The 22,560-nt window shown below is 42.8% G+C and overlaps 2 protein-coding genes across 2 annotated transcripts in view; both read left to right on the top strand.

The window, feature by feature from the left end:
- LOC143942631 (NACHT, LRR and PYD domains-containing protein 12-like) overlaps positions 1–22,560 on the top strand; it is a 1,996,551-nt gene that overhangs the window by 1,333,395 nt on the left and 640,596 nt on the right. The gene's annotated exons all lie outside the window — the stretch shown is intronic.
- LOC143942637 (NACHT, LRR and PYD domains-containing protein 3-like) overlaps positions 1–22,560 on the top strand; it is a 162,443-nt gene that overhangs the window by 21,306 nt on the left and 118,577 nt on the right. Inside the window, exon 3 of the mRNA XM_077464001.1 lies at positions 19,178–19,338. Within this exon, the coding sequence (XP_077320127.1) occupies positions 19,178–19,338 (161 nt within the window). The remainder of the gene's footprint in view (positions 1–19,177; positions 19,339–22,560) is intronic.

The following is a 22,560-nucleotide window of genomic DNA, read 5'->3' as shown; positions in this document are numbered from 1 at the left end:
TCCGTTATTCCTCCTGTTGTTCTTCCAGAAGGGTTTTTTCCAGCCATTTCGGGGTGTCCTATCCTGGTAGTAAGGTCTTCTCTCATTTTTGTAAGGTGTGTGTCCTCTATCATTTTTTCGGGGAGTATGCTGATAATAGTTGCCTTGTCTACCATCATTCCTCGTTGTGTCGGGTCTAGTCCTTTCATATGTGTCATGTGGTCTGTTTTGGTTTTCCTGATTTACTTGGTTGTTGGTGTATTCCGGCTGTACTCTTACTAGTTTCTCAGGAGTAGAGTAGGTTGAAATCGGGTCTAAGTGTCCCATTTGGCTTTGCCATTTAAAAGCTCGATCGGTTTTAAAATCGTTCATATCTCGGTTATATTTCTTGCTTTTCCTTTGCTGTATTTCTTTATCTTTTTTTGTGAGGTCTTTATTAAGTTGCGCAGTTAGGGCTATGAATTCTGCTGTGTCTTTGTATACTTCCAATTCCTCTTTCACTCCCAGAATGATTTCATCCACCATTTTTTGTTTTTTCCTCTTTCTCTCAAGTAAGAACATTAAAAGTTCCATACCTTTTCCATTGAAAAATTTGAACCAATCATTGATTGATTCTTGATCAGTCAACCCGTCATTTGGTATGACGTCCCATCTCAAGACGCCTGAAATGGGATGTCATACCAAATGACGGGTTGACCGATCAAGAATCAATCGATGATTGGTTCAAATTTTTCAATGGAAAAGGTATGGAACTTTTAATGTTCCTACTTGAGAGAAAGAGGAAAAAACAAAAAATGGTGGATGAAATCATTCTGGGAGTGAAAGAGGAATTGGAAGTATACAAAGACACAGCAGAATTCATAGCCCTAACTGCACAACTTAATAAAGACCTCACAAAAAAGATAGAGAAGTACAGCAAAGGAAAAGCAAGAAATATAATCGCGACGTAAGTATGAACTCCCTGCTCGAAGATAAGGATACATATGTCCGACTCCTGAGCAATCCAGTTTTTAAATGTAGGAAAGCACTCAAACAAGTTGTACATTTAGGCCTAAAGAAGGATATACTCAATAAGAAAGAAGCTAAATACCTAATACCCAATACCTGAGTCATGTAGAACACCAATCATTTATTCCCTTCCAAAAATTCACAAAGATAAAGAGAATCTACCCCCCAGACCAATAGTGAATGGCATTGACTCTTTGACAGCAAGAATGGGGCAATATATTGACTACTACCTTCAGCCGGCGGTACAGAAGACATGCGCATATCTGAGAGATACTAAGCATATACTACAAATCATAGATGATATACCAACGGAAGATGGACCTTGGTGGCTAGCTACGGCCGATGTAGCCTCATTATATACAATAATATTACACCACCAAGCCTGTGAGGCAACCAAATGGGGACTTCGGAAACATACAGATCTCCCCTGTCCTCAGAGAAAATTTCTTATAAAATGTTTAGATTTTTGCCTTAAAAACAGCTACTTCTGGTACAACAAAAACTACTACCATCAAAAGATGGGCGTAGCTATGGGAGCGAAATTTGCTCCTAGCATTGCAGGCCTCTTTATGTCACAATGGGAGGAAGAAGAAGTTTTTGCCAACCCTCCAAGTGAATTTATATATATATATATATATATATATATATATATATATATATATATATATATATATATATATATACCGTATTTGCCGGCGTATAAGACGACTGGGCGTATAAGACGACCCCCAATTTTTCAAGTGAAAACATAGGTTTTGGGCAATACTCGCGGTATAAGACTACCCCCCTTCTGAGGCAACACCATTTTAAAAAAACATTAGAACGATTAAAAAATACAAAGCAAGAATGCCAACTACTCATCCACCATGCTGTGTTATGTCAAAGTAAATCAAACAATAATAACACAAACAGATCTATTGAATGCCACAACACTGGAAAGTAGAATTTTTCACTAACCAAACCTATACCACTTTTGGGTTACATTCTATGGGAATTGTCCACCAAAATGCATTTAATAACCCCCCTGTCATATGTCCCAGATTTACCTGTCCCTCTTGGGTGCCTGGGACCTCAAAGGCAAACAGCAGGATGTATAGTAGTAGGAGATCAGTGAATGGATTTACCCAGGGAAGTATGGTGAGCGGTGTATTATTTTAATGAATACAACTCCTGCTTGGATTGGCAGAGGCTGTAGCATCGTCAGCCCTTGCGCCTCTCTCTCTCTCTCTCTCTCTCTCTCTCTTATAATAGAATACATCGCTCGCTGGGATTGGCTCAATGGCGTATACTGTTTGTAGCTGCAGCCACATACAGTATTAGCAGACATTTGGGGGCTGACATCCATCGGGCAGCATTGTATACCTGTATACCCGGCGTATAAGACGACCCCCGATTTTTGGGCATTTTTTTTAAGTGTAAAAGGTAGTCTTATACGCCAGCAAATACAGTATATATATCGAAGATATATTGATGATGTCATCATTCTGTGGAAAGGCGAAAAATCAAAACTGACGGCCTTCCTGGAGAAGTTGAACAGGAATGACAGAAACATAAAATTATCGTGGGAAATAAGTAACAAATCAATCACTTTCCTCGACCTAGAAATAACACAAGATAATAAGACTCCTCTCCAAAACACATTTTAAGAGTGTAGACCGCAATAGTTATTTACCGCTAGAAAGCTGCCACCACAGAAATTGGCTATACAACATACCGAAAGGCCAATTAATGCGCCTGAGACGCAATTGTACAAAGGAAGAACATTATTTCGACCAGGCTAGAAATATGCAACAGAAATTTATGGAAAAGGGCTACGAAAAGGAGTTCATCAATAAGAAAATATCAGAAGTAGCAAGGATAAATCGCAAAGATCTCATTAAAAACAAACCTCACACTAAAATAGTACAAGATGATATTCCGATTATTCTGGACTTCAATGTGCAGTTCAAACAGGTAGAGAAGATCATTAAACGCAACTGGGACATACTACGAGCAGATATATAAGCCTAAAAGATATTTTACCTACCCGCCCAAAATTTGTCTACAGGCGAGCCCCCACTATTAGGGATAAAATAGTGAAAAGCATTCCAGACCCACCAGGTAGAGGACTCTTTCTTTACGGGAAAATGATTTTTTTCCCTGTAAGCGATGCTACACATGTATCAGAACAAGACGCCCTAATGAAAAGAAAAAAGAATTCACTTCAACTAGTACAGGCAAGATTTACGATATTAAAGAATTTATTTGTTGCAACACTGTTGGAGCTGTATACGCATTAGAATGCAGTTGCGGCCTTCAATACATAGGCCGCACCAAGAGACCACTTAAGGTACACGTGAAAGAACATGTAAAAAACATATTAAAGGGATTTGACAAACATAGCGTATCAAGGCATTTCGCGTCACATCACAATAAAGACCCCTCTCAACTCAAATTCTGGGGGATTGAGCCCTACGTAAAACATTAGTGAGGGGGACATAAAGTAAGAACCCTCAGCCAGCTCGAGTCCAAATGGATATTTACATTAGATACACTCACGCCAAAGGGCCACAACGTGGAATTTGACTTGAATTGTTTTATTAGCGATTTTTAATTGCCCCCTACCCTCTGGCGATCCTTTACAGTCTATACAACTATTTGTGGAGATTACAAGACACTGCCCCCCTTTACACCCCCCGACATATGGTTCCTCCTTCAAGTCTCTCCCCTAGAGAAGCTTCCCCTCTATGTAGATTTAAAATATTTTTAATATCTCTAATATTTGTAATATGGCTTTTATTTTGTCTTATTGAATTGAAAATATTTGCATATATATATATATATATATATATATATATATATATATATATATATATATATATATATTTTCCATATATTTTTAGTTATGCATTTTTCATAATTAGGCTCTATACGTCATTTCCGGCAGCACTGGGAATTGCTCTCTCGAATTTTTTCATTGTTTTTATCTATATTTATTTTTTAATTTTTGACACCTATTAAAAAAGTTTTTATGTATTTTTTATTAGTGATCCCAACTTATTTCTACCTGCGGCATCATAACTTTATTGTAATGTAATTACAGATTCCTGTTTGCTATTTGAATATCTCCATGTCCCTATTATTAAAATGTCTAATTTCCTATCTTAGATATAGCAAAACCTAATTTTAAAAAAAAAAATTCTATTTTTTCTCTATTTTTATTTTTAATAGTTTTATGCTTTTCATTTGTCCCCTTGTCTGGCACTTATAGCTCCGTGCCTAGCTTGCAGTTCTTGCTGCATGCTCCAACTGTCTCCCCCCTGCTCTGAAAACTTACACCAATAGGGTGTCCGCAATAGAGAATTATAATTACTTCGGACTAAGGGGGCGGCGACATCCCTATACAACTCTGGATGTTGTCCGCCAGAGACGCAACCAAAAAAATGGCCACACGTCCATTTCCGGCCAGAAGATAGACTAAGTGCGGCGTGATAACCCAAAAAATGGCCGCTCGTACACTTCCAGCGACCAGATAGACCTCAAAATGGCCGCCGAGACACTTCCGGGTCTTCCCCAAAATGGCCGCCATATGATTAATCGTTGCTCTATTTAAAGACACTTCCATTAGCACTAGTCATCCCCTGATGAAGTCACGTGACCGTAACAAACACGTGTCGGGACGAGAGCTACCGGAAGTGACGCAAATCGAGCTCGATGCTCGTTTATACACTGTTTGATACATCTCCTTTTATTTGTGAGTACCCTATTGTTTGCTTAAATAAAAAAAATTTTTGTTCAAAACTACTACACTATGGGGCTTCCTTCCTCCACATCTTTTTAACCCCTTATATACATACCAATTGCTGAGGCACCCCCCACGCTGAATGCTGCTGAGTTACCACTTAAAGAGACAAACACAGCGCAATAGGCAGGCTACTGACGCCAGGATCTGGGGACACCACAGCAGAACTTCAAAAGACGAAGAGCACCAGGGACCCCGAGGATATACACTGCTGTAAGGTAAGGGGACACCCATACCCTGACTACAGAGGACCACGAGGGATATATCCACCATCACCACTACCACCACCAATTATATTGTTTTTATTAAATATAGTGCACATGGTATTATTATTTAAACACTAGCACTTCATGCGATTTTCTGACATAATCGCCACTGGTCTTGCACAAGTGTAACGGACATTTTCCGATATATTTTTATCTCTTTCACTTTGGCATTTTGCATAGCTCTAATACTGTTTTAGGTATTATGCATAGTTCCATATTGGTTTAGAGGGATTTTGCATTTATTCCCTCAGCACTGACACTTCATGTGTTTTACTTTTATTTTATAATCACCACTTTCTGCACAGTTAAATGATCATTTTGCTCACTACTTTTTTTATATTGTTTTAACTATTTTTATGGTGTAGAGTAATTTTGCACGGATTATTATTTTATGTTTGGCACTGGCACTTTATGCGATTTTGACAGCTACAACAAATCGCATTGGGAATCACTTGTTCCAAATATTTTGATTGTGTGCTTTTTCGTATATTCTTGCATTTATACTTGAATCTACCTTTGATGCTACAAGGTTATAGTGTTTTTTAGGGTTCCGTACTATCCCCACATAAAAAAACGCACACTGCGTTACACATATCTTTTGCCTTATGTGACGACATACATATCATCTAACATCTCTAGATTATTCTAGTGCCTACAGAGCTTACCGACCTTCAGGCTAGACTTTCTGTCACAGTACAGCGCACCACTACTTCTGATTTTTCCATTGTTTCTTACTGGGGTTCAGGTACCCCACCACAGTGCGTGCTGCAGTACAACGTTCTTTGTTTTCTAGATTTACCTTGATTAGGCGCAAGAATACTTCCTCATACTCGCCAAAATAAATGATCCTGCTCCTGAGGATCACAGTGATAGTAGGACCCAGAAACAATAGTGTGCATTCTATTTTATTTTCAAAAAAACACACTGACACTAACTGAAACTGATAATAATTTAAAAAAATGCTTTAAAAAAATCCTATGCAAAAATATACTGACTTACCTTTTGACCCTGACCTTGATCTTTGACTCTTACATTGACCCTAACGCCAACCCTGACACTGGCCTAGATCAGACCTTGATGCATTTATTTTTGTTTGTTTTTAAATGTTATTTTTTTACAAATTTGTTTGTTTTACAATGTATTTTTGTATATAACGTATGTTTCTCTCCATTCAGAAGATAAAGAAAACACAGGGGTGGGCTGCAGGGCCGGATTAACATAGGGGCTATTGGAGCTGCAGCTCCAGGCCCCTTACCTTAAGATAGGCCCATTTAAAAAAATAAAAAAAATAAAACAATTGACTTTGAGGGTCGTGGCTCGGCAACCAGGGGTCACATAGAGCCCAAATTTAGGGGGTATGTAACTGAAGGTCTACCCCACTACTGGACAAAATTGGGGCTCCTATCACCTATGGTCCTGGAGATACTGGGCTCCTTGCGCAGCCTGTCAGAAGCTGCATACAGAGCGGCCAGTTTAAATACAAGCTGGAACACTCTGTTTGCAGCAGACTGAGAGGATGAGCTCACAGAGCCTCTCCTCACTTCTTGTCTGAGGCACTGAGCTCAATGGACAGCTTGGAGCCTGCACAGTTTGACAGGCAGCACCACATGTCAAACTTGCTTGCAGTAGCAGCATAGTCCAACAATGTAAAACTGCTATTCAGCAATGTAAAAAAAAAAAAGGAGGCGGCAGTAGCACCTCATGAACGCCTGTCAGCTACTGCTATACCACTCGTTGAAAAGCAATACACCACAGATCACTTTTCAGAGGGCAGTAAGCATTACTGCAAATGTGAAAGAAACTTGAAACACATCATCCATTTCACACTCACCACCAACCAGGTCACTCCCCAGCCACTTCCCATGTTAGCGACCTCCCATCAACTTGTATCACAGGTGACCATTTCCCTTTATGTTTTCCTACCTCCACCTTCAATATGGCAACACACAGGCCTCTGCACTAAGCACCCAGTAAGACTACATGATTGGATAGATCTATATGTGTGTATGCCAGCAAGTTTTAATTTCCAGTCAAACAAACAAGTAGGGATGAGCCGAACACCCCCGGTTCGGTTCGCACCAGAACTTGCGAACAGGCAAATAATTTGTGCGAATTTGTGTTTCTAAAGGAAAAAATGTAATTTAAAACAGCATGCGGCTGTAATGTATTGTTGAGTCCCCGCAATATAGATAAAAATCATTGAACAAAAACAGCTTGGATTCCCCCCCAGTCCATTACCAGGCCCCTTGGGTCTGGTATAAATTTTAAGGGGAACCCCACACCAAAATGTAAAATAAATGGCGTAGGGGTCCCCCCAAAATCCATAGCAGGCCCTTCAGGGGCACATTGAGTTACATTCGACTCCCTACCTACGAGTTACAATCATAGACTTAAGCCTAGTACACATGATCGGATTTTTTCGGCAGGGAATTGGGTGATGACAGACTGTTGGCCTAAAATCCGACCGTTAGTACGCTCCATCAGACAATTGTACGCCAACAAATGTTGGATGGCAGGCTAGTAAATTTTCAGCAGACAATGGTCTGTTGTCAGATTTTCCTATCGTCTGTACACAAGTCTGTCACTCAAAAGTTGAAAGTACAAACACGCATGCTCGGAATTAATGCTCACCAAACATGACATTAGCAGAAGGTGCCCAAAGGGTGGCGCTCAAGAGCTAAAAATCCTTGTAGTATGTCACTAAATTCGTGTTTGTTGGCAGACAATTGTGTACCGTTTGTATGCAAGACAAGTTTCTGGCACACGCCCTTCGGACAAAAGTCTGACGCTTTGTTAGCCAACAATCTGATCGTGTGTACCAGGCTTTAGTGTTGTTTCCTTCCAGTTTGTTACCTCTAAAAACCATTGTATATATGCAAAACAATAGCTTGACTACTTGTATTTCTTTAAGTTTATACTTGCTTGTTTTTTGAACTACCTAATATGCACACATACTATATTTTGAGAATGTATTGTCTCATTCTTTGTTTCCTGTATTTCTTTAACTGCTGGCGGACCAGCGCGGCAGTTTTACTGTGGCTGGTTGGCTCCGCTGCGCAAAATCCCATTAATATACTTGATCTCGCGAGACTTGCATAGAAGGCGCGTGCTCCACCGCGAGCTCTGTGAGTCCGACCATGGGCCCTGTGGACTCGATGTCTGAGGGGATACCCGCAATCGTCTCACGGAGAGGAAGAACATGGAAATGCTAATGTAAACAAGCATTTCCCCATTCTGCCTAGTGACACTAGCACTGATCACAGCTCCCTGTAATCGGGAAAGGTGATCAGTGATGTTTCACTGCTAGCCCATCCAACCTACAGTAAGAATCACTCCCTAGGACACACTTAACCCCTGCAGCACCCCCTCACTGCCAGTCACATTTACACAGTAATAAATGCATTTTTAATTGCACTAGTCGCTGTATAAATGTGAATGGTCCCAAAATAGCACCAAAGTGTCCGATGTGTCCGCCATAATGTCACAGTCACAATAAAAATCGCAGATCTCCACCATTACTAGTAAAAAAAAAAAATATAAAAATGTAATAAAACTATCCCCTATTTTGTAGACGCTATAACTTTTGCGCAAACCAATCAATAAACACATATTGCGATTTTTTTTTTTTTATCAATAATATGTAGAAGAATACATATCGCCCTAAACTGAGAAAAAAAAAATATACATTTTTTGGGGATATTTATTATAGCAAAAAGTAAAAAATATTGCTTTTTTTCAAAATTGGCGCTATTTTCTTGTTTATAGCGCAAAAAATAAAAACCGTAGATGGGATCAAATACCCCCAAAAGAAAGCTCTATTTGTGGGGAAAAAAAAGGACATCAATATTGTTTGGGAGCCATGTTGCATGACCGCGCAATTGTCAGTTAAAGCGACGCAGTGCCGAATCGCAATAAGCGCTCTGGTCAGGAAGGGGGCAAATTCTTCCAGTGCTGAAGTGGTTAAAATCCAAATAAAGATTTATTTATTTTTTTTAAGATTTTTTTTTATTGCACTTTCTTAACAGACAGACATACATACTGTGATATTGGGGTGTTTAGCTCAAGTGGATAGATGCATTTTTGTGCAGTGAGTCCACATCAGATAGGCACACCAAACAAAAGTCCATCCAAGAATCCCACGCAGGGGTTTAACTTCATTCGGCACTCCTAAATGAAAAACATACCCAGCCACCTGGCTCTCTCTTGTCAACAGTTCCTCTGTTTGCTCCCCACAGCGTTATCGATTCTTTCCAGCTACCTGGACTCACTGGCTTCCTTAGTCTCCCGACTCTCAAAGCTGGTCAGCCTTTCCCAGTCCCTGGGCAAAGAATCCCTCTTAAACCCCTCAGGGTAGACAGCTTTCCAGACACAGGTCTGTATTCAAATTCAGAATCTTCCATTATGGGGGAGAGGGTCATGGGGCTAGCTAGCCATCTGTCAGGGCTGGGCTCAGGCCGCTCAGCTGTTGGCTAATTTCCAGCTCCTATCTCTCCACAGCTACTCACCTGTTGATGATATCCTGCTTGTCAGTCCTGCCTACCGTTCAGCCCAGATGATCTCTGCCTTTGCCTAGTCAATATCACAGAGACTATCTCCTGCGTTCCTGTTTATAGACTTGCTTGGTGGACATCCCTTCTATTTCCAGACCCTGCTTGCTGTTCCACTGCACTGATCCCTGACTTTCTGGCTTGGCTAACTATCCATTTCCGGTTACAGAACTTTGGCTATGTTTGGACTACGTTTGTTCTATTTACTTTTATTATTAAACAAGTGTGATTTAAGTATACTTCTGTCTCGTTCTGATTTCATGGTTTCTGACACCATCTGCCCCAGATTTTGTGTAATTTTTTTTTCCTCTTTCGGATATCAAAGGTAAGCTTGTATAGAGGCGGGGACTCATTAACCAGTTTTAACCAAGGATTTTGAGTTGGGGTCTCTGAACCCTTCCACGTCAGTAGAAGGGACTTCTTTGCATAGAAATACAGGATGCAGAGTAGTCTCTTGGCCTGGGACGGAAAGGTGAGGTCGCCAAAGATGCCCAAGAGACAATTCTTGGGGTTGAGTATACTTGGGGGACCCAGTGCAGAGGAGATGAAGGAGCCTATGTTTACCCAGAAATCTTGTACTATGGTCCAAAAGCAGTGGAGAAAATCAGCCATCTGTCTACATCCCCAGAAGCATTCAGCAGAGGATGATAGTCCCATTTTATGCATCCTAGCTGGAGTGAGGTGTGAGTGATGAAATATTTTAATATGGATCACCCTGTCCCTGGAGGAAATAACAGAGGTCTTGAATGTGTCACAGAATTCAGTTGACTTCTGTAATAGGGGCATCTAGGGAGTCCCATTTCTTTTGTGCTGCCTTAAATCTAAGGTTGATGTTTGTGACGAGGGCCAAGTAGTAGGTGGAGATGAGTTTTGTCTGGTCCAGGTACTTAAGGAGTTTTTCCATGTCTGGTGTTTAAGAGGGCTGTCCAGGGAACCAAAATGTGTTTGTATTGTGGGTCTGAGTTGGTAATAGTAAAATAGATAAGTATGTGGTAAGTCAAAGTCTAAGCGCATCTGAGAGAAGGATTTAAAACCTTGGGGGAATATATTTGGCATAGGTATTTGATTCTGCTGGACGTTCATCTTTTGGGGTCAGGCATGAAGCATAGTTCCTTAAAGTGGTTGTAAACCCTTACAACACACTTTGACCTACAGGTAAGCCTAGATTAAGGCTTACCTGTAGGTCCAAGAAATATCTCCTACACCTACACGGTTTAGGAGATATTTGCTGAAAGACAGGCACCGCTGTCTACGGCGCGCAGGCGCACTGAGCGCGGCACCCGTCAACGGCGATATGCCGCGCATGGCGGCTCCCGTGCGAATGCGCGGGAGTGATGTCATCGCGGCTTCGCCAAATAACAGCGGTGGAGCAGCAAGACCCACTGAGGAGATGGATGCGCTGGACTACAGGGGACAGCGGTGACATCGCTGGCTCCTGTGTCAGGTAAGTGACACATAATGGACTACTATGCGATGCATAGTAGTCCATTATGCTTTACCTTTGCAGGGAATGAAAGAGGAAGTAAACTCATCAGGCTTTACTTCCTCTTTAAGAGTAGGGTTAAACCACAGTGGACTATTGGGAGAAGCCCTCCAGGAGTCAGTGGAAAGCTCCACTACTACAGTTTGGAATAGGGAGAGGGAGGTACGTATAATGGTCATACCTTGTCCAGGTGGTGTGCATCCTCTGTGCACAATGTTATGAAGAGTTTCAAAGGAGGAGACTATAGCTTCTTCAGTAGTGGTACAAGCATTGTTAGGGTTGGGATGAAGCCAATCGTGGATGTTAACTAGCTGGGATGCTAGATAGTAAAGGTAGAAGTTGGAGAAGGCCAGGCCGGCCATGTGGGATGGGAGGTGTAGTGTCTATAGTGCAACTCTAGGGGTTGGCGATCATTCCAGAGGAAAGCAGTACAAATAAAAGTCAATACTTTAAAAAATGGATTTGGGAATTTTACAAGCGGAATTTGCCATGACCTACAGTAATTTAGGCGAGTAAATCATCTTGAGAATATTGGCTCTTCCCATGAGGTCTAGGGGTAGATCCTTCCACTGTTTGGTTTGTGTTTGTAATTGGAGCAGTAAGGGGCATAGGTTATTGGTTACATAGAGGGATATTGGTAATTGAATTGAGACTCCTAGGTATCTGAAGGAGGTGGCGACTTGTAGCTTAGAGTGCAAACGAATCACTGTTATACTAGCTTGGTCTAGGGGAAAAAGGATTGATTTGTCCCAATTCACTTGGAATCCGGAAACGTCACCAAATGTGTTAATTTCAGCTAAAAGTTTGGTGAAGGGAGTCTTGGGGTCTGCTAGGTAAACTAAGGTATCATCTCCGTAGAGGGATATCCTCTCCTCTATATCATTTATGGGGAGGCCTTTAATTGATGGAGAGCTACAGATCCGTACAGTCAGGGGCTCCATAACCAGAGCAAACAAGAGGGTTGACAAAGGGCATCCCTGTCTGGTGCCTCTGGTGATTGGGAATGGTTCGGTAACATGGGCATTGATTCGTATGCAGGCTAGTGGTATGTTTTATAGAGGAGACGCATCCATGCTATAAGTCAGGGGCTGTACAGTTGTAGCTCCCAACACAAATAAGACCACTCCACACTGTTGAAAGCCTTGCAGATGTCCAGTGATAGAACAACACCGGTTGACAGACAGTCATGAGGGTAGGTCATGTTGTGGAATAGTCTACGAATATTCATTCTGATTGAGTGGCCGGGTATGACGCCCCCCTGGTCCCTCTTAACCAATTTCGCAACCACTTTGTTCAGAGGATTGGCCAGGACTTTGTCTAGAATTTTGACATCTACATTGATAAGGGATATCGGCCGATAGGAGTCACATTTAAGGGGATCTTTCTGAGGTTTTAATATCAGAATGATCAATGCCTCTCTCATTGATGAAGTACTGTCTTTCAAGGCCTCATAATATGTATTGAGTAGGATGGGACCCAGGAGGTGTTGGGAGTCTGCATTCAGCTGGGAAGTAATCCAAGCCTGGTGTCTTATTGGTCGGCAGCTGCGAAATTGCAAAGGAGAGTTCCTCTATAGAGAGAGGTTTGTCTAGGTCTGCACGGTGTTGGTCTGACAGTTGGGGAAGTGCTGTTTGGGTTAAGTATTCATCAAGTTGGGTCTCAGAGTAGTGGGCTCTAGTAGTATAGAGGTCAAGGTAGAAAGATGGGAAAGTGTCTGTTATATCCTAAGGGATTTCGCTAATCTTATCCTGGGATATCTGGATCCTAGGGATTGAGAAAGGGGTACGGTTGGATCTGATTAGGTAGGCAAGTAGGTGCCCAGCCTTATTGCCGTGCTCAAATGTCTTTTGTGTAACGTAGAGCATACTAGGTCCTCAGTGCGCTGCTGGGGATTTTTGCACAAAATACCTGTAATGGACATAAAGGTGCCCCTCAGCACCGCCTTGGATGCCTCCCAGGCAGTGGAGGGCCCAGCAGTGCCTTGATTCACATGCAAGTATTCAGTAATACTCTTCTGGCATTCAGTCTGTACAATTTCATCCTCCAACCAATGAGAGTTTAATTGCCAAATATAAGGGCCTGCACTCAGTAGGAGGAGGAAATCCACAGAAAGAGGGGCATGATCTGAAATTCATCTGGGCAGATAGGAGGCTGATGCCAGATCTATAAGAGACATGGTATTGAAGGAGTCAGAGTGGCAGGAGAAGTGGCCCTCATCTGGGTGCTTCCATCGCCATATCTCAGTAAGGTTATACACCTGAGTCCAGTCAACAAATGAGAGATAGGACCTGCCCCCACCCCTCAAGCGGTCTATCGCGGGGTCAAGTACGGCACTAAAGTCTCCTACAAACTGTAGAGGACCAGGGGATCTAGACAGTAATAGAAGGTACAAGTGAGAAAGTAAATCTGGGGAGAATTGAGGTGGGACATATATATTTACTAATGTAAAGACTATAGAGACAATACAGAGAGTAATTATGATGAATCTCCCTTCGGGGTCTGTCTTTATCAGTAGAATTGGAAAATTGGAATGCATTAGTGTCTCACTGACCCTTCAATGTGCTTCTCTGCTATTGTGGAGGGAGTCGAGTGCCGGCAAAGTAGACTTCACGTGCCGCTTGCGGCACCAGTGCTGGGGGTTTGCCTACCCCTGGTCTAAAGGAATAACTAAGGAGGAAGGGGGTAATGACAATTAAAGTAACAATTGTAAATAACAAAATAAAGGAAAGGGGTTCTTCAGGGGGTAATGTGTTTTAAAAGCAGGTGGAGAGCTCAGCTGCAAAAGTGGCAAGACACGTCTCAGGCCATGAGCTACAACTAGAAGAAAGACTTCTCATATATACAAAAATAAAGCAAGGAACTTGCATAGATATAAAAACGTATTCAAGTAATGAGTTACAGATGAAAGTGGCATTCGTTGTTGCATTCAAATCCAAAAATCCCATTCTTTCTGAAATTTTTGGACAGAGTTATACATATAAGCAAATATATTTTTCCCACTTTCGTCTTTCAGGACAGCACACTTGAGAGACCTCGGCTCCTCCCTTCTCGGGAAACACCGCCTCCACCAGATCTTTAAAACCATTCCTTCCCTCCAGCCCTTCAGTTTTGGTGTTTCCTCCGGCGAGGAGACATTGCTAGGAACCTGGTTTTAAATCAGCTGGGGAGGCTGAGTCCAGTTCTATCCTGAAGGCAGAACGTTCGCTCTGGTCGAAGGGATGTCCGTAGATATTAAGGTCTCATACATGCAGCAGGGCTGGGGAGTCCATTACCTTCAGTGTCTGGTGCGTCTCATCCTTCCTTGGGGAAAGTGGAGGCATGGGACGTTCGTTTTGGCGCTGCCTGGGGAAGGTGTTCGCTGGATGTGTGCACGTCTTCCCCTCGTTAGTGGGGCCAGCATGGAGAGCAATGCTGGGTCGGATGACGGGCGACGTCTTTTTTCCAACGGGAGAGGTCACGTCCGGTTCACCCGTGACTTCTGGTTCCGGTCGTGGATGCCAAAAACAAACGGCGCGAAGGCTGGTGTCTGACTCATTCACGCTGTAGCGACAGCTAAGAGGAGCAGTTTTTGGCGAATCGACCGTTCGGACCGAAGGGATGTCTGAGACTGATGGTTCCCATTCGATTCCGGGTGATGCCAGCACCAGCCACTCTAAGGTAAGTGGAACCCTGGGGTAGTGTTCCCTTACTGCTTCCCGTATAGCTCCACGGGTGATCTCCCCTCCTTGGTGGGAGGGGAAGAGCTGCATGTCTGGGACCCTGGTGGTGGTTGGTCCTGGGAGGGTGCACTCCTGGTGTCGGTCTGGTGTTAATTTTTGCTGGCAGGGGCTGATGCTGGTTGGGTTTTTTGTGTCGTTTCAGGACAAGTCCATGGAGAAGTCTAAGCTCTCACATGGGTCCAAGTAGAAGTGCCCCTTATGTAGAAGTGTGTTAGGGGAATCCTGGGGGAAAGCACTATGCAGGAATTGCATTGAGGGCTTGGTCAAGGATCATGCTGAGGAACAAAGCTGGGCGGAGGTAATAGTGCACTCTCTATCAGCAGTACACTGAAAGGAGAGCTAAATCAGAGAACAGACTTCCTCAGCAGGAAGAAGCTGAGGGAGAGCGACTGGGTCCTGAATCTGGAAATCTACAAGTTGATTGTCCAGAGGTGGGGGAGACCGTCTGTGGATCTTTTTGCGTCAAGGGAAAACGCAAAAACTCCTCTTTTCTTCTCTCTGAATCGGGGATACGGAGCAATAGGAGTTGATGCTCTTTCTCAGAGATGGCCTTTTACCAAGTGCTATGCCTTTCCCCCTCCCGTGTTGTTGCCGGCAGTTCTGAGGAAATTCCAGTTAGAGGATACAACTCTGATCTTGATAGCCCCACACTGGCCCAGGAGGCCTTGGTTTTCTGTACTAAAGAAGCTAGCGGTAGAACCACGTTGGATACTTCCGGTCAGGGAAGATCTACTTTTCCAAGGCCCAATCTGCTGCCCTCAGGTGGAGAGGTGGAGTCTGGCAGCCTGGCTACTGAAGAGGAGATGCTGGAAAGCAAGGGCTTCTCCGAAAGGTTAAAAGCAACTCTTCTGAATTCTAGAAAGGAAGAGACACGCAGGATTTATTTGAAGTTATGGAGAAGATTCAATTCCTGGTGTGCAGAGAGCTCCTTTAATGTTCATAGTCCAGTAGCAGTGTTGGAGTTCCTACAGAGGGGGGCAGATAAGGGACTGGCTCTCAGTACTCTTAAAGGTCAGGTTTCTGCCTTAAGTGTTTTTCTTGAGCAGCAACTGGCAGCGAATCCTTGGGTCTCCAGATTCTTTAAATGTTGAAGTAGACAGAGACCAGTCAGTTTACATCCTTTTCCAGTTTGGGATTTATCTTTAGTTTTGCAGGCTCTTACAGAGGATCCCTTTGATCCTATTAGTTCTTGTATGGTAAAATTTTTAACCCTCAAGACCGTTTTTTTGGTAGCTATCACTACCGCAAGAAGGGTCAGTGAGTTAGAAGCTGTCTCAAGGGGAGCACCTTTCTTTCAGGTTTTTCCGGGTCGGATTATTTTTAAAACTGATCCGGCCTTTTTGCCAAAGGTATCTTCAAATTTCCATTTGAATACTTTGAGGGAACAGGAACACGTCTTCCACAAGTTAGATGTCAGGAGGTGTGTGTTAAAATACCTGGAGGTTACGGAGCAATTCAGGAAGTCCGATTCATTTTTTGTTTCTTTTTCAGGAGCTAGGAAGGGTTCTAAAGCCTCTAGAAATACTATAGCCAGGTGGATTAGGTTGGCAATCAGTCAGGCATACATAGCCAAAGGGGTGGAGGTCCCAGAAGGTATTAGGGCCCATTCCACTAGGGCTATGGCTACGTCACAAGCAGAGTGGGCTGGTGCTACACCCGAGCAGATCTGCAGAGCAGCAACGTGGTCAAGTTTTAAGACTTTCGTTAAGCACTACAGATTGGACTTATTGTCTGCCCAGGACCAGGCCTTTGGGCGTAAGGTCCTGCAAGCAGAGGTCCCACCCTAGGGTAAGTACTCACTTATCCTCTCAAGTGTGCTGTCCTGAAAGACGAAAGTTTGAAAATTGAAGTTACGTACCAGTAATGTTTTTTTCCAGGAGTCTTTCAGGACAGCACCGGTACCCCCCCAAAATAAGGTCTTTACCATTAGGACATAAGAGCATCAGGTATGTGTCATTTTTTATGATGTATCTTTATGTCTCCCTAGTTTGGCCGGAGGTGCTCGTGCAAAAGCTGAAGGGCTGGAGGGAAGGAATGGTTTTAAAGATCTGGTGGAGGCGGGGTTTCCTGAGAAGGGAGGAGCCGAGGTCTCTCAAGTGTGCTGTCCTGAAAGACTCCTGGAAAAAACGTTACCGGCAATGTTTTCATTCAGCCACATGCCACAGCATCTCAATCAGATTTAAGTCCAGACTTTGAATAAGCCACTCCAAAACCTTAATTTTGGTTTTATTTGAGCCATTCAGAGGTGGACCTGCTTGTGTGTCTTGGATGACTGTCCTGCTGCGTAACCCAAGTGTGCTTGAGGTTGAAGTCAGGAACGGATTACCAGAAAATCCTGAAAGAGAATGTACAGAATTCATGGTTCTAGCAATGATGGAAAGTCATCTAGCCCCAGACCATCACCATGTCTGACTGTTGGTATGATGTTCTTTTTATGAAATGCTGTGTTGTATGCCAGATGTAATGGGACGCACACCTTCCAAAAAGTTCAACTTTTGCCAAAAGTCTTGAGGATAATCAAGATGTTTTTTGACAAAGATGAGCCTTTGTGTTCTTTTTGGTCAGAAGTGGTTTTCTTCTTGGAATTCATCCATAAACGCCATTTTTGCCCAGTCTTTCTTATTGTTGAATCATGAACACTGACCTTAAAGTGATACTAAAGTCTATTTTCTTTTAAAATAACAAACCTACTTACGTGCCCTGTGTAATGGTTTTGGACAGGGCAGCCCAGATCTTCCTCTTCTTGGGTCCCTCGCCTGCGCTCCATGCCCCTGCTGTCGAGTGCCCCCACAGCAACCAGCTTGCTATGGGGGCACCCAAGCCAAGCCTCAGCTCTGTGTGTCCATTCTGTCATGGAGCCGTAGTTTGGCCCCACCCCCTCTCTCTCCTGATTGGCTAACTAACTCTGACAGCAGCAGGAGTCAATGTTGCCACTGGTGTGTCTCAGCCAATCAAGAGGGAGAGTCCCGGATGGCTAAGGCATTGCTGGCATTGATGGGGCTTGGTAAGTGTTAGGGGGCTGAGGGGGGCTTCTGCACACAGAAGGTTTTTTATCTTAATGCAAAGAATGCATTAAAATAAAAAAATCTTCTGACTTTACAATCACTTTAACGGAGGCAAGTGAGGCCTGCAGTACTTTAGATGTTGTTCTGGGTGACCTTCTGGATGAGTCATCATTGTGCTCTTGTAGTCATTTTGATAGGCCGGCAATTACTTTTACACGTGGGGCCATGCAGGTTTGGACAGCTTTTTTTCTCCTAATAAGCCTAGGTTCACATTTGTCCAATTCGGCATTCGATTTGACATGCCAAATCGGCGGGTATTGCCGGCAATGGCAGCGTTCGCATTGGTGCGATGCCGACTTTGCAGCACCGCACCCATTCTGAAAAGTAGTTCCTGCACAGACAAATCATTCCCGAAGTTGGACTGCATTGCCGAGTTCAGCTGAACTTGCACGATGTCTAACCTGCAGCAATGTGAACCTGGGCTAAATGAAATCATCATTTATAAACTGCATTTTGTATTTACTTGGGCTATCTTTGTGTAATATTAAAATTTGTTTGATTGAATCATTTAAGTGTGACAAATGTGCAAAATAATACAAACTCGGGAAGGGGCAAATACTTTTACGCAGCACTGTATATGAATTAGGAAACTATTTGACCACAGGGTGTCCAAGAATGTTGTTGAGCATTGAGGAGGGAAATGCCATCTGTGTAGGGTCTGTTGTACAGATTGCCAATGTGATCGACATCTTGATGCTTTTTAAGGCCATGAAAGATCATAACACCATTGTTGATTAGAGCGCGATATATACTTGTTTTTATTTAAGCATGACGGAGCTTTTCTGGAAGTATTTTAGAGAGGGGACCATATATGAAGGAAATCCTTTTATTTATTTATTGAGTTGGTAGGGATATAAAAGGAATGAAAAGAATGAAGAAAAGGGTCATCTTCAAGCGGTGTAGAATGAACAAGGTGATGGATTTGAAGATACTTACAAAAATCTGTACTTGAAATGGGGAAATAAATGTCAATGATGGGTCTTCAAAGGATCCCTTGTACCCATAAAGCATCATTAATATCCAAACCAAATCAGTTTGATCTGAGTCAGTGATGTAGCACTCAGCAATGTCTTCAAGTTTGTGTAAGAAACTATCCTTTCAATTTGTACCCACCGTATATCGGATATATATTGGATATATACAGTAGAATATCTACCAATATTGCAGTTGGGCAAGGAGTGATGCTGTATAGTATTTTCTTACATCAGGGGCTCCCATTATAACTTGTGATTTAGGATAAAAATGCTGTCACTATGTATAGTGCCCCAGCGTTACAAAATAAGTGCATTGAAAAGGGCAACGTATACAATTCATTGCTTTATTTTCCAGAGGACAGCAGAAGTTTCCTCCATCAGCTGTCTTCATATGATGATCCATCACTGAGGATGATATACGAGTATTACAGAGATGACCTGATCTACATCCTGGAGAACACGGACCCCGGGGCCCTACTGAGAGAGCTGAAATCTCGGAACGTCTTAAATACAGATGTAAGACAAAAACATTTCTAAATGAACCAATATGTAAACTATGTCAGTTCAAATCACACGTGGAAATAATTGCTGACTGAGGTTATGTGCAGACCTTGACTTTCTCTGTAAAAGTCAAGGTTGGTCCCACCCTCTGCCTCCTGAGCTTAAGTTAAAGGAGTGCCTAGCATATAAGATTAGATGCCTATAACGCTGACATTTCTCAATGTTTGCATCATGTCTTGGTTGTAGTAGCATTTATTACAATATAATAAGAAGAAACTGGTAGACAGGAATTTAGTGTCTCTCTATTCCTAAACTTTATTTGTTTCATAATTTTGAATAATACATATTATAATACAAACTGTATTTTTAGCAGAAGTTTAATCTGTTTATATTTAGCCTTTTCTGGTTCCTTCTCCCTTCTCAACATGCTAATGACATTTCATCATCACAGCATCTCTGTGCTTCTCTATGCAATGCAGGCAGATCATGGCTGGTAGGAGGGGCCAGCAAGGGGGGCTGTACAGAGCTTCCTGGTAACATCTCATCACTACTCATGAGTTCTCAGTCCTGAAGCAAGCACTGCGCTGGCTCTAGGGAGGGATTATGCAAATATCAAAAAGCCTTGAGTAGTCTGGAGGAGCGGGCATTTCTAGGCAGGCTGTATTTGAATGCAGAGCACCCAGGGTGACACCCACATGTGATGCTGAACTTCCATGATTAAAAGAATACAAATCCAAGTAGTGAAAGGAGCGGGCATGGGACAATCAGCTGGGGAGGAAAAGGCTAGATGATGCTAGATGTCCACCAGCCAGGAAATTAGTTGGGCTCTGTATGACTTGCTGCAGCTTCTAATGCACATTGTAAGAAGCTCACAGTGTGCATTGAAATTAGACGAAGGTCGGCCATACACGGTTGAAATCTCGGTTTCCGGCTAAACCTTCTGAGATTTGAACGATTAATGGGCAGGCTTAATGTACCAAGCTGATTGATCAATGAATCTGATTCACTTCCGATTATCACAAGTGGCTACAATAGCGGCTAGTGATAATCACTGTCTTCTCCTGGTGGGGACTGGGGATGGCTCCCCCGGTCCCTACAATTGCTGGTAGCACTGTCTGTGATGATGGGGGAATCGTGCAAAATTCTTTTCTGCAACCCTGGGCTGCAGAAAGAGAAATTCACACCGTGTTTGGCTGGTCTGAGCCATTTCTGTAGAGAGAAACCTGTACAACTATGCAAGACTGTAGGGAAGGCCATAGGTTACATATAATCTCACTAAAAATGGTATGAGCGGTACCTATGACCCCAGATTACTATGTAATCAGTGTTGCCAACCTACCAGATTTAAATTTACTGACACAACACCCAAAGTTTACTGGCAAAGTCAAGTTTTTACTGACCTTTCTAAAAGTTACAAAATTACAGTTTTAAGTGCAAATTTCAGTATTTAGGCTACAAATAAGTACAATATGTAATTAGCAATGTAGTTTAAGGTAGATATTAAGGCAAAAAGCATATTTCTTATTTTATTCTCAATATAGTAAGTAAGTGGCTCAGGGACAGGACTCAATGGCAGGAAATTCAAATGGGCGACACGCCCATGAAATGGACTCTCACAGTGTCGCTCACGGCAGTGTGCAGCAGCACAGATCACTGACATGTCCCATCCTGAGTCACAGTGACAGTCTCTCTCCATGCCAGCTGGTCCTCTCAGTCCCTCCAGTTCAAACAGCACTGAGACTCCCGCTCCCGGCTTGCCTTCCTCCAGTCCTGCAGACCCGCACATGAGGCTCTGGTCACTCAGCCTGGCTCCCTTGCACTATGACATCACATGACAAAGGACCATCTCCGCCAGACCCACCCCCCTGATACCATCTGAACATACTGTGCCAGGCACTTGGATGGTACTGACTGGCTCTGGACCCAAGCTGTGCATGCCCAGTTCTGAGCCAAGCGTCACAGCCATATTATTTACTGACAACCTTTTCCTCTTACAGGCAGGAGAAAATTGCCCATTTTTTTACTGGCTGTCAGTAAAAATACTGACGGTTGGCAACACTGTATGTAATGGACACATTGGAGACAATACTGACTTTCATGGTACCACCATAGACATTATAACCATTTAAAACACACCATTTTTTGTTGCAAAACGTATATAAACACATCGACAGTTATCATTCTTTTTTTTTAATTTCATAATCTTTATTCATTTTCAACATACTTTTACATAATAAAAGCAAAAAAAGCATTCTCTATAGCATGTGTAGCACTTATTTCACCTTTACAAATACAGTAATACTTTAGTGAGTAATAGAAAAACCTTTAGAAAACATTCCTATCCATGATGTGTCAATATTTCTTCTATCTAACCCCTCTTTTCGCTCATTGCTCATATAATCCTCCTTCCCCTCCTACTTCCTCTCTCTCTACCCAGCTTTCACCTCTCCCATACCTCATTCTGGGTATCTCATTCTATCCAGCCAGGGTTTCCACATCTTTTTAAATTCTTTAAAATTTCCTCTTCTCAAATATATCACCCTCTCTTTCCATATTGTCTCCATAGTTGCTGTCTGCCAGTCCACTACTGAAGGAGCATTTTTTGCTTGCCACCTTTGAGCTAACAATCTTCTCGCCTGAAACAAACATCTCAGTATTGCTTTATTGGTATGTCGCGATCTCCCTATTGCTTCACCCAGGCCCAGCACACATATCCTTGGATCCCCTCTGATCGTTACACCAAATGTTTCATTCAAGGTGATAACAATCTCTGACCAGTAACGAAACAATTTTGGGCATCGCCAGAACATGTGAGCTAGGTCTCCCGACTCTTGACATCTAGGGCACCTATCATCTGCTCTACGTCCAAAACTGAACAGTCTTTTTGGCGTATAATAGGCCCTATGCAGCAGCATTAAGTGTGACATCTTCTGGGCGGGCGAAACTGAGATTGAATAACCATCCTCCAATATTTTCCTCCACTGTTCATCCGTGAATGTTCCCAACTCCTCCTCCCATTTCCTTCTGCATTTAAACCCTTCTGGGCTTCCTATACTTCCTTCACATATGACTGGATATACATCCGCTATAAATCCTTTTGTCCTCACTGGGGCCTTTAATCTGGTAAAAATAGGGGAGCTATTCCACACAGGACCTTGCCTATTAAATTGTTTCCCTAGGGCGTGTCTGATTTGAAGGTATTTATAAAATGATTGTTTGGGTATATCAAACTCTGAT

This window comes from Lithobates pipiens, unplaced genomic scaffold (assembly GCF_037356315.1).
Source record: "Lithobates pipiens isolate NorthernLeopardFrog02 unplaced genomic scaffold, aLitPip1_a1.2 Scaffold_30, whole genome shotgun sequence".
Classification (NCBI taxonomy): Eukaryota; Metazoa; Chordata; class Amphibia; order Anura; family Ranidae; genus Lithobates; species Lithobates pipiens.
Note: the sequence above shows the minus strand (reverse complement) of the source record. Positions and strands in the feature narration are given on the sequence as shown.